At 39.8% G+C, this 12,970-nt stretch overlaps 1 protein-coding gene across 4 annotated transcripts in view; it reads right to left on the bottom strand.

The window, feature by feature from the left end:
• Positions 1 to 12,970, bottom strand: part of cdh22 (cadherin 22) — a 238,185-nt gene that overhangs the window by 6,825 nt on the left and 218,390 nt on the right. For all 4 annotated transcript variants that reach the window (XM_020597448.1, XM_020597358.1, XM_020597609.1 and 1 more), the window contains 3 exons: positions 9,840 to 9,957; positions 5,063 to 5,212; positions 4,686 to 4,787 (listed from right to left, as the gene is read on the bottom strand). In XM_020597448.1, coding sequence (XP_020453104.1) covers positions 4,686 to 4,787; positions 5,063 to 5,212; positions 9,840 to 9,957 — 370 coding nt within the window. The remainder of the gene's footprint in view (positions 1 to 4,685; positions 4,788 to 5,062; positions 5,213 to 9,839; positions 9,958 to 12,970) is intronic.

Genomic DNA, 12,970 nt, shown 5'->3' with positions numbered 1-12,970 from the left:
TGACGAGTTTAAACATAAATATAAAGGTATGTGTCAATCAAGATATATGCAAGAACAGGTTTAATGATTAACTAGATGGAACATTGTGGGTGTGGTGTATGATTATTAACACTCTGTTATAATTTTTTAGTATATTACTTGTGTGGTATAGAAGACAATTATCTAAGTATGTAATTATGTAAGAATGTTAACACTGTTATATTTTTTTAGTATATTACTTGTGTGGTGTAGAAGAGAATTATCTATGTAGAGATACTGCTTGCAAACCAATGATGTAAGATGATGTCATGGGGTAGGACTGGATAAGTCTGACTTCTTCCTACTCCATTCAAGCATGTACTAGGTATAAGCAAATTGATATTGGATTAGCATTTGTTAGATATGTGTAAAATTATGTGTGTTGATATATCAACTGTCTTTACATGCTTGAAAGAATAAATCAAATAATGTACAGTTGTTGTTCTCTTACATTGTTTGCTGGGATCCACTGGGAAAGTGGTGTCAGTAACCATTTGGTTTATCCTTTTCTATCATGAATGGAGTGAATTAATTGTCATGGGGTTGAGGAAACAGTCATGGTTTATGGTAAATTATGGCACCTACTGCCATGCATACTAAACGAGCACTAAGACAATTACTTCAAATTCACAATAATGAGAAGAGTAATTGGAGGTATAAAACTTCATGTTATGAACTCCTTTCTATGTGCAGATCAGCTGCTTCTTCAGTAAATAGTGTTGAAGGAGTGTGTGGTAGCTCATTGTGAAGCAAAGACAAGCAGATACCCTCATTTCTGACAAACACTTCCTCACTGACAACATGTAAGTGTCACTGCTAATTAGATATACAGATGTTTGAACAGTAAGCCACTGCAAACCTATTAAATTTGGCAATCCGCACACCACAGGCAATGTCACAACACCATCTACAGAATTTACCTTTGTAAGAAGCATATGTACCTTGGTATAGTTGTCTCTACCTACAAAGCTGGTCCCCATATGTACAGATGTTGTGGTAAGCATTCCTGACAAGACGGTTAATCTACCCTTGGGTGGCACTGGGTACACCCACCCAGGAGTTCATCACAAGCAGATGGGAGGTAATTGGAATGGATGAATGCAGATGCCGCAACGCAGGGGAATGAATTCATCACATCAGGCCTATAAATGAACTGATGAAGGGACTGTTTGTTTGTAAGGTAATTAGGCAGAAATTTGTTTTAATTTTTCTCATCATCAGCTACTAATTCCCCCTTTCCTCCATCGTCTCCACAGAAAAGGCATCGGCCGTCAGCCTCCACCCCTCAGCTGGGAGAGAGATAGCATGTAAGTGTGTGAGAGAGAGACAGAGAGAGGGAGAGAAGGTGCACACAGTAATGGCACATGGAGAGAAAGGATTGCATTGCAGTTAAAAGGTGAGAAGTAATTTGTCTAAGCATGTGGATTGTTTCCTGATCATGCATGAGTAGACCCCATAGACTGTATAAAAAGAAAGACCACTTTCCTCCACTATGCAGAAGTGAAGCCAAAATATTGTGAATACAGCGGCTGTCATCTTGACATTCTGCAGCCAGATTCTGTACAGTATTGACTGGGGAGTGGAATGATGTATCAGACCACTGTACCTATCAAAGCTGTCAAATCATCAGAAATACGTCCCTTTTATATCATCAAATAACTTGTTAAAAACACCCTTACCACAAATATGACCACTTGTGCACAAATCAGTGTGATGTGACACTGGGTTGCTTCAATTTATAGAGCTGTCATGTTGTCCATCTTTTTTTACAATCAGTGATAGACCCACACTAATTTTGTGGCCGCTAGCTTCCACCCAGCACCAGGACTACAGTCCTGTGCCAAAGTGTCCACCTGGGAGTGTTGATGTGAACAAGGGGCCTTTGCAGGCAGGTTTTGGCATATGTAGTATCTTGAGGACGCCATAAGAAGCTGCGCCAGTGACCAACAAAAAGCTGGTCTAAGTCAACAGTTCGGCATTTTAAAGGTGCTGGATGCAAGTGCATAATACGCATGTGCATAAGCGGGTGCACAAGGCGCAGACATGTTGCTTGTCACTTAGACAGGGACTCTCAGCAGTGCACCACAATGCAACAGATTAAAAAAAGAATGTTTTCAGAATTAAAATTGATACCCAGTACACCAAGTTATTTTAAAACATGTAAATACTTGATTATATTACATATCAATAATGGTCAATGTAAATAGCAAATTGTTTGAGCAATCATGGCTCTACACACAGGTATTCAAATCATTCCTGTCTCCCTCCAGGTACATCTGCCATCATAATCCGCTGTGGTACCAGTGCAACTGCCTTTTAAAGGAAATGAGACATGGCGTTTTGATTGGTTTATTGCATGTTATGCCCAAAATACAACCATGGGTTAATTATGAGAATAAGTCCAAACAATCGCCTGATGCAGATATATTTTTTGTGCTGCCAAAATAGCAAAATTGGTCTGGACACGCCCTGTATGCACCTTGATAGTTGCGCCTGGAAAGGTACGCTTTAGACTGTCAAAACAGGGCCCAGTGTGTGCATATATTATAAGTAATGGTGGGAAAAGGAAAGTGCTGAGCAATGAACAGTTGATAAGATGAGATGTGCTGCCGCATGCTGTGATATTTGTGTGATATTTATTTCACACAGTAGTTGTGAAAACACTACTCATAGCCCTGATCCCAGCCCCTGCAGCCCTGAGACTGTACTGTCCTCATTATGACTGTCAGAAACCCAGAGCTCCAACTTAGTCCCATCCTTCAGTGCTTTGAGGCATGTTAAGTCCATTTCCTTCCAATCTGTACCAGTCACTCAAAGTGGCATGGACATCGTTACACTGATTAGTCACTGACACTATTGGAGTCACCCTATCATCATTTCATTAGTGGAATGAAACAGGCACGCCAGTTGAAATAATGCCAAAATAGTTCATAGATCACAGTTTTTAGCATAAGCATGTTACTCCAGGGTTGCTGCACACTTTTTAAAATAAAATGTAAGACTTTGTAAGACCTTCTAAACACCTAAACACACACACACACACACACACACACACAAAGCTCCATTTCCATAGCAAAGCAAACACACATTAGCACAGGCGTGACATATGTAACCATTTTTCATTCACATTAAACGATCAAATATCAAACACAGATATGAACATGTAGCTCATGTATGCATAATACATGGAATAATGCATTACATATGCTTTAAAGTAAAAGCTTATTTAGATGACTGGTGTGACAACAGACTATGGGTGTGATAACAAACTCATTTAAAATGGTGAAGAGTGTGACAACAGACTATGGGTGTGATAAACTCATTTAAAATGGTGAGAACTACATGTGTGGTTTCGATAACTTGCAGGTCAACAGACAGGTGTAAACACAAACACATTTATATGAACATGTAGAGTACATACAGTACATTCTATTAACAATTTAGTAGGTCCACCTAACAAAAATTAATACAGGGTCTAGATTTCCAAGTTTAAAGCAATTAAACTGTAGTTAAAGAAGTTTAAAGGCCAGTGAATTGTTTTCAGATCAGGCCTCGGAGAGGATGTTATCTAGCCCAGGATACCATGATGCACTGCAAACACAGTTTATTAAATAGCAAGTAGAGGTTGCCTGAGATTTGTACATAACATCTTTGTTGAGGCTTTTAAAACCATGATGAATAAATGATGTGCTGCTTCTGAAGTTTACTGCAGTAGATAGTTTGGTTAATGGAAACAGAGCTTTAACAACTCTCATTAGAAAAGCTCTTAAAAGAAATAGATAGTTGCAGTTAAAGCTGCCTACTGTCATATCATCCATCACTCACTGTGTGCACTGTAAAACATGGACAGGCATGAGCGGAGGAGACAAAACACTGTGACAGTGTTGTCATTTCTAGCTGTCACTGACGAGTGGGATGCAAAGATGTACAGTGGGCAGAGGGAGAATGGGAAGCCAATTCATAAAATTTTTAAATATACAATACCAAACCTCTTCAGTCTTTCAGAGGGTGAGCCTGTGCATGCATATGTAGGCTAGTATGTGCGTGTGTGTATGTGTCTGTGTATAAAAATAAGAATGTTTGGAAAGCCTTGTCTATTTAAAGCTCACAGTTCCAGGGGGTATAAGCGCTGAGGCAGCTCTTTGAATGGTGTGCTGTTTCTAACCCCCTGCATTTCGTTCCCATTCATTCCTTCTTTGTCTGTGTTTCAAGGATCAAAGTAATTTGATATCACTCATAAGTACAAGCATCCATTGTGTTTAAACAAAATATTTCCGTTTTTAAAAGTAGCAACAAAATATCCAACATGAAAAGCTGCTCATGAAAGATGTAAAACTGCTTCTGTTTTTATGTCAGTCATCTTAGTGTGTTGCTACTGCATGTGCAGCTTCATTCACGAGATAACTTAGCCATTAAATGACACATGCTTGGTTGGATGATTTTATGAGCAGAAGAAATGAAGTTGTGTCTTTAAGGTACAACCCTCAGTCTTGCCTTTTTAATGCTACATCTCACTATTGAACATAATGTTTCTCATGGTGCTCCTGGACTGTTATGACTTAGCAATGACCCCAGAAAAGCAATACTAATACTGCAAGCAATACTGAATTGTGATTATTCATCTACCTACTAGCCCTACTGTACATTCAGGACAAATATCTACTTACCTATGAGGATGAGCATGCAGACGAGCAGTGCTATAAGTGCCCCGGGGCTGAGAGCAGCACTCATTACATAGGCTGTGGCACTGCAGGACTGGATTGCTCCCTCTGTGTTGTCAAAGAAAACAGTGTTTACTGCTCTGATTCAACACTAGCTGAGTCAGTTCAGTGAGCAAGGATTAAGCACAATTTTATTATGGAAAATAGTTTTTCATATGTCATTGTGCAGCCCCGTGTTATTTTATTTCCACAAACATAAGATGATAGGAACTACTTGCTGACTAAAACATGGCATGTAGATTACCTTTCAGTGCTGCTGCTGATGCAGAGGGTGACTGTGATGATATTGTCAGTAATGGTGCAGCTCCTAGAGTAGCTCTCACCTGTGTCACAGCCACAGACGTGAATGGTTAGGGTGCCTGTGGAGCTGAGGGAGGGAGGCCCGCTGTCAACCACTAGGATAGGCAGGAAGTACACATTCTGCTCATGGCGATTAAAGCCTGTCCGCTGGGTCCGGATACCGGCTGTGTTGTCTGGGCGAGAAGTGGGAGTGTATTGGAGTCAGAGAGACATGGTAAAGCAGAGAATTACACATGAGACTTAATATTTGAAGAACAAAGCCTCTTTGTATGCTCATTGATGTCTGCTTTTTATAATGCTCCACTAAAATTGATGAAACCTCATCCAAGGAGTTCTTTTATTTTACTTGTTTCTTCTCATTTGAGACAGAAGGAGTAGAAAAAGTCCAGGTGGCCTATTTGACATTAGTAAAGTGTAGGGGAGATAGGGGAGGGCAGGGTGCTCTGTCAGAAAATGGTGGACTGCTCCCTTCAGGTTGGGAGTGAGTTGCTGCCCCAAGTGAAGGACTTTAATTATCTCAGGGTCTTGTTCATGAGTGAGGGTAAAATTGAGTATGAGATTGACAGGCGGATAGGGGCAACGTCATTAGTAATGTGGACCTTGTACTAGACCGTTGTGGTGAAGAAGAAGCTGAGCTGAAAGGCAAAGCTCTCAATTTACCAGTCAGTCTAAGCTTCGGCCCTCACCTATGGTCACGATCTATGGGTAGTGACAGAAAGAAAAAGATTGCGAATACAAGTGGCCGAGATGAGTTTCCTTTGGAGGGTGGTCGGACTTAACCATAGAGAGAGCTGCTGCTCCTTCACATTGAAAGGAGCCAGTTGAGGTGGTCCAGGCATCTTATCAGGATGCCTCCAGGGTGCCTCCCATTGGAGGTCTTCCATGTCCAACTGGCAGGAGACCCCGTTGGGGTTGTCTGGATTACCCTGCTTAACCTACTGCCAGTGTGACCTGATCTTGTATAAGTGGAAGAAAATGGATGGATGGAGATAATTCTTTTAAAAATGTTTACCATTTGATTCACTAATAACACTGAAAATAACTTATTCGAGAAATGATCAATTGCTCAAGTGATGAAGAATAAAACAAACAAAGTATGGTCCTTCTCATGCATACATAGTCTGATTAATCATTTGCCATAATCCATAGATCAAGGACTCACGTTGGATGTCAGGACTGTCAACTGTATCTTCAGATTAAATGACTTCACAGGGAACGTGAACTGCTTGTGCACTGTTAACACCATGTGTTAAAAAAAAACTGTAGAAAAAATGAGTAAGAATCACTGTTTGAAATGAAACTTCACCTGTGTAGATATGAGCTTTCTGTCAGAGACATAGATAGATGAGACATAAAATACCGAAGGACAATTTGACAAATAGAGCCACAGCAGACTTGTGGGTAGACTTGCATAGAGGATACCAAGTAATCCATCTCCCAGAACATGTATCACCGTAACACCATGTCACACTAGAGCTCCTCTGACACATGTGGAACAAGTTTCATATTACAGTTTATTGTGTGCGAACATTGCGCCCCTGAGTTTGTCCCTTTGACTTTTACACAGCATGTTTCTGTCCTCTAGAAAAAGATTCTCTCCAGACTTGTGTATACACATATAGTTTGAGGCATCTTGTCTATTTCTGACTCAAAACCACATTTGAACAGAACAAACCCCTACTTACCTTTCTCTCAAAGTAGTAAACGAAGTGCTTGTTGTTTGCCTTAATTTGAACTTTTATGTAATTGCTTTCCAAAACAACACACAAGAGCAGTTTCTAAATGCTAACATTTTTTGTTTGTTTAGCTTTTTGGTTTTATTTGCTGTAGAGTGATAAGAACCACTAGGCCTCTGGCAGAGACACAAACTATGGATATTATGTGAGATGTGCCTTAACCATTAGGCTACAGGAGCACCTGACCTTCTGAGAGGACAACACTGTTGACATCAACCATAAAATTCATAGTTCAAACTTCATAGTGTCATAAAATTCAGACCTTTTTACTTGCACATAGTTTAGGATGTTAGCATGCCAACATTTGGTAATTAGGACTACATACATACAGTCTTCAGTGATATTCAGTAAAACATTTGGTAATTAGGACTACATACAGTCTTCAGTGATATTCAGTCCACAACTATAGCTGAGGCTGATCGAGTTCCATTAGTTTTGTATAAACTAAATATTTAAATAATTACAACAATTTGTGTGACAAATTTAATAACAATCCATCAGGTAATGGTTGAGACATTATGGTGGCACCAGAGGAAAGGTCAGGGGATCACCATTATCATAAAAACTTATCCTCTGGGAACCATGAATGTTTTTCACAAAGTTTCATTGCAATTAATCCTGTTAAAATGCTTCAGTTTTACAAATATTTCACAAATGTCATGAGGCATTTGCAAAAACAAATGCTGTCATATTTCTTGTGAAGATAGCCTTGAAACTAAACATAAATATATTTCCAAGTCTTTGAATGAATTTTTTTTGATGAGGAAAAGACAAAGTGACAGACTGAAAGTGACAGGTTGAAAAATATGTCCACAAAAAGAGACACAGGGGTGGATAAATAGTCTATGTGGGGTTTTGTTTGTCTTTCACCAAAATATAGGGTGTTAGTGTTTGCATGTAACATCTACTGTACATCTAGGCATGACTATACCATTCTCCTTAATCATCTGTATACACACTATTTACTCTTCCATCTAAATTACATGGGTTTACACACACACACACACACACACATCTTTCTAGAGTTTGAAGGTATAATGCATTCCCTAGCCCCTTACCTCTGAGCTCCTCTCCTCTCCTCACTCTCCATGCATTTATATGCCCATTACATGTCACTAACTGCATGTCTCCTCTCTCCCGTAGTGTCTTCTCTCTCTCTCCCTGAACCTTTCCGCAGGTGTCCCTGGCTCCGAAGCTTCATGTTTCTGATGAGCAGTCACCAGCCACGTCAACCTGCCCAGTGTTTGATTCTTTTGTTTTGTTTGTTGTGTCTTGTTGCTTTTCCTTTCTTTTCTCTCTCCTCTATCCACTCACCCCGACTGGTCGAGGCAGAAGGCTGCCCACCAAGAGTCGGGGTCTGTTGGTGTTTCTTCACCAAGTGCTTGCTGAAGGGGGATTTGTTGGGTCTTTCGCAGTATCACAACCTTACTATGTAAAGTGCCCTGGGGTAATTTTTGTTGTGATGTGGCACTATACAAATAAAACTGAATAGAATTGAATTACTTTAACCATCACAACTAAATGCCTAACGCCAACCCTTACCCTACCCCTGACCCAAACCTAATTCTAACCTTAACACTCAAACTAACTCTCAGCCCTCAAACAGCCTTATGAAGTTGTGAGAACCAGCCAAATGGTCCTCACACTAATGGCATCAAAATAAAATTTGATCACACAACTACAGAAAGACTTGAACACATGCACAGTCACACAGAGGTACCTGTACTGTGGCAGTGAAAAAACAAAACCGAAAAGTGGCCACTGATGGTCTGCATGGTGTTGTGATGTGTGTATGTACAATAAGTACATATAGTATGTGTGGAACAGAGAAAGAAACAAGGACAGTGGGGCACTTCTGTCAAACCTTTTACTGTCCATCTATGCACATGTTTGTCTAGTATGTGTGCACTTTATACAAAGCTTGTGTGTGTCCATTCACATGCATGCAGTCAGGACTGCAGCAGACCTCACTGCCTCAACACAGTGACATTTTCCTAGCTCAGGCTGCCCCCTTGACATTTTCTTGGTGTCACATCAGTCTTAATTTAGCCAGATGTCACATTCACTTAGGCACACATCTCTAAATGAAGGATCTGCAAGTGTGTTTGCAAAAACACAGACACGCATCAAAAACTCATCTTCCTGACAAATCAAAGTCATCACTTGGGAACAGAATGAGTTTAATGTTTCCTTACGCTGTGCAGATATGCATAAATGTTGTGTTTATACCGAATACAATTGTCACTATGACACCTGAGAAAATTATGTAAGCTGTTGACATTCTATTTAAGAGGAGTCAAAGAAAGATTCTGCATTAAAGTCTTCAAATAAATAATATATTTCAGTGATAATGAGATTTATATACAATGCTATTACTGCGGGAAAATGTCAGCTTAGTGCTTCAGACAAGCAAACCTATTCAGACAAACTGTAAAAATGTCTTTTGCAAGTACAGAGTATCACACATGCAGTGGCATGTAATAATAACATTGCTCTGCATAGAGGACCAGAACAGGTGGTGTTTATCCAAAAATACTAATAAAAACAGTCTGCCTGATAAAGAGGCACAAGCTAAAGCACAGAAGAAAGACATTATTTTACCGTCACTTTGAAAAAGTCTCCTGCGAGATTTTAAAAATCTTCTGGCAATCTACTTGCTAAATTATATTATGTTAAAAATGTCAACCATCTGGCACCTGAATAGGATAACTAAAACACTGACATTATTGTTACTGTAGGTATTTTGACAAATCATTTAACTAACTCCTTGCCTTATGGTCTATATTTGAAGAACGCCCTCCAGCCTGTCACAAAACTCTCATGTTGCCAATTACCCAGGGAAATTTTGAGATCACCTTAAGCATTTCCATTTTATAAACTTTATGACAGTCTTAAACAGTTGTCAGTCAAGTCGAGCAAAGTGTTGCAGCATCATTTAAATGTGCACTCCCACTCACAACAGAGCCCTGGTTGCACCATTATACTATAAAAGTAAAATTATACTGATAATGCCCTGCTACTCATATCACCCACAACCTCAGCACAGGACCTTTTCCCCTCTCACCTTTGACATCCCACAGGGTGAAGTGTCGATTACTGGAGGCTTCAGGGGCCAGGGTGAAGTAGAAGTGATGTCCAGATTGTGGCTCGTCTCTATCCACCACACTGATGGTGTGAATCAGCTAAGAAAAGAAAGGCAATAAAAGCAAGAAAGGAAATAAAAGGACAAGAATCAAGCGAAACAGAGGTTATATTGTCGACTCAGATCCACTCAGTGGGAACAAGAAAATGAATGTGAAAAGCATTTTACATTTCAAATGCCTCTTTTATGAAGGAGGGAGCGAAGTGGAGTGAGTGTACTTGGATGCAGCAGGCTCAAGGCTTCCTGCAATTCAAACAGGCTACAGTCACAAAGAGATAAAAACTTCTTTCTCCAGAAAGTTGATGCACTATTAGAAAAACTGTCTTAATGGTAGAAATGCAAAGCTATAAAACACCTCACTAAAAGTGTTTTTTGAACAGAAAAGGGCAGATCGTTTTGAGCAAGAAGGAGCAAAATGGAAATGCAAATGTGCAGGCGGACATAAAGAAAGACACCGAGACTAGGCGAAGGCGTAGTCCTCCTAGCTAATGCAGTAATAGTGATCCACATGCAAAGATAAAACTCAACTGTGATCCAATTTTAAAAACTCTGTGTGAACACACTAAGGTGTGATAGGATTCACAGTGAGCTGAACAGACATCAAACAGCCCCTGGAGATCCTTTCACCTTAACACAAGCCTCTCAGCAACAGTTCATCCTCCTCTCATCCTATTATTCTGCAGCCAGCAACAAACCACAAGCTGATAGTTGATATTTTCACATCACATCCGTCGGCTGTTTCCTCTGCCGACGCACAACATGTGAGCAAACATAGTTGTTATTATTTTGACTTCTTTAACCTTTGTTCACCCAAAAAGCTACTTTTCAGTATGGCAGCAAAAAAATAAAAGCAACAAATAAGATAGTTTTCTCAAAACAACCTATTTTTAACATCAATTTTGAACTATGAAGAAAAGCATTACGACTTAATGATTATCTGCAGTGTATAGCATTAAAATACAAGGAAACAAACAGTTGCATATATTTGTGTTCTCTGAAGGAAAACAACTGTGCTTATTGAAAATGACAAGCTCCTTTCCCCCCTAAACATCAGCTGTGTACAAGTATAGTATCTACTGCTGTTGTGTTGTCAATCACAAAACACAGCAAACAAGTAGCACAGATGGCAAATATCATTTTGTCAATAATGAAATTATTTATATTTCGGTTTGCAGAAAAAGGCGAGTGCCGACACTTGCTTTATGAAAGCTCAGTGTCTTTACTGTTTGTCTTAACCATAGCTTAGATATTTGTTTAGCTACAGCTCGTCCCACTCCTGTCAGCCCAGGTATCTATAGCATTATCCCCATGACACACACAGTCACATATTCTCATCTGCCCATTTTTATCCTACACAAAGGGCTTTTAGTCTTGGCAAACTCTTTTCACTCTTAATATAAGACACAGTCCTTAATAATGGCCTTAAAGGAGCACTCCAATGAGTTGCATGTGGGGGAATCAGAACACAAAGGAGGTTGTGAGGTTCACTGAGACATTTTTCCATCCAAAAATTAGACCTAATAAAACAGGACTATACAGGTTGTGAATGGCTGGGAAAAGAGAATGAGACAGGTACTGTCCCTAAAATCCACCACTGCCATTTCTCTATTTTTGTAGAACCTGATAAGAAGACCTCTAAATTCATTTTGATTTTGGAAGTCACACACACACACACACACACACATGCAGGTGGACTGCTCAGAGGCGCTATTAGAAATCAGCAGAGAGACACATGACAAACAACCCCCAGAACTACTATTAAGTGAGGCATTTCTCAGAATGATTAAAGGAGGATGTTCGATGGCTGTAATTCTTTTGTCTGGTCTTACAAAACCTCATGGTATCAGATAGGATCGACGGAAATATATCAAACCATTATTCAGCTGTTACAGGGGCAGGATACTCATAAAATGTTAAACATGGCTTTGTTTACTGAACTCTTCTTCTGTCTATCTTTTCTCCTCCACCTCTCTGCCTCTTCAGCCTGTTCTCTCTGTTCATCACTATGATTTCCTTTTCCTCTGATTCCTTGTCCTCTGCATTTATCTCCTCCAAAGCATCTCCCTTTCATTCTTGTCCTTTCCAGAAAAGTGTGTCTCTCATTCATCATGTCCCTGCAAATTGATTATTCAAACAATAATACTGAAGATATACTCCACACCTTTATGGCACACGGAGACATCTGCTTTATTGTGTGATTGTGTTGCCTGTCTGTGTGAGACAGCCTCATTCATTTATAGCACCGCACAACTCTGAATTATGAGCCTGAGCGGTGGCTATGCATTATTGTGACTAAGCCACTGATGAGCACACTTCTGGGCCACCGTTGTATCTTCACAATAAACAGCTCCTCAGCACTGACATTGCATCACAGACACAGAATAGGCTTAGTCATACCCATAGTTCAGAGAGGCTGCTTGGGATAATATAGCTTACTTTGTAATTACAAAATGCTATGCAATGATTTCATGGTAAATCACACGCTTCTTCCTTAGTGCGCAAAATCTGCACTTGAGAGACACAGAGATGCATGAAATAGGTCAGAAATTACAGCCTATTTTCCTACAACGATGAGTAAATAAAGAAAATATCATTAGATCACAATTCAAATCTCACTCATGGTACAGATAGCTATAGTTTCACAAGCACAAGCTGTGATGGTTTTCATTGTTTTGAAAATGACTTTTGTAGGAGGCAGCTATTATCACTTGCATCCAACTTCTTTACATGTTTGCTCTCATGCTATACAAGTAGACACATTGACATAAAGCAGAGGCAATCAGGCATCCAGACAATCCACAGTGATCTAAGAAAAATACAAATGACTGTGCTGTATGCCAAAACAGGTTTGAGCCTATCTCTCATTATTCTTTGAAGCCCTAACAGGTTTATAATGAGCAAAGAGAGGACACTACACTACGGGTGAAAGCTTTATTATCAGAGGATTGCATCTACTTGTTTCTTTAGAGAAATATAATCAGCAGTGAATGCGAGCCATGATCTGCCTTCTGTGACTGTGCCTTCAGCAGGGGGACACTCAGGCGGAGTCTCAG

Source organism: Monopterus albus, unplaced genomic scaffold (genome assembly GCF_001952655.1).
Source record: "Monopterus albus unplaced genomic scaffold, M_albus_1.0 scaffold1.1, whole genome shotgun sequence".
NCBI lineage: Eukaryota > Metazoa > Chordata > Actinopteri > Synbranchiformes > Synbranchidae > Monopterus > Monopterus albus.
The sequence above is the reverse complement of the archived record's forward strand: the minus strand, read 5'-3'. Positions and strand labels throughout refer to the sequence as shown.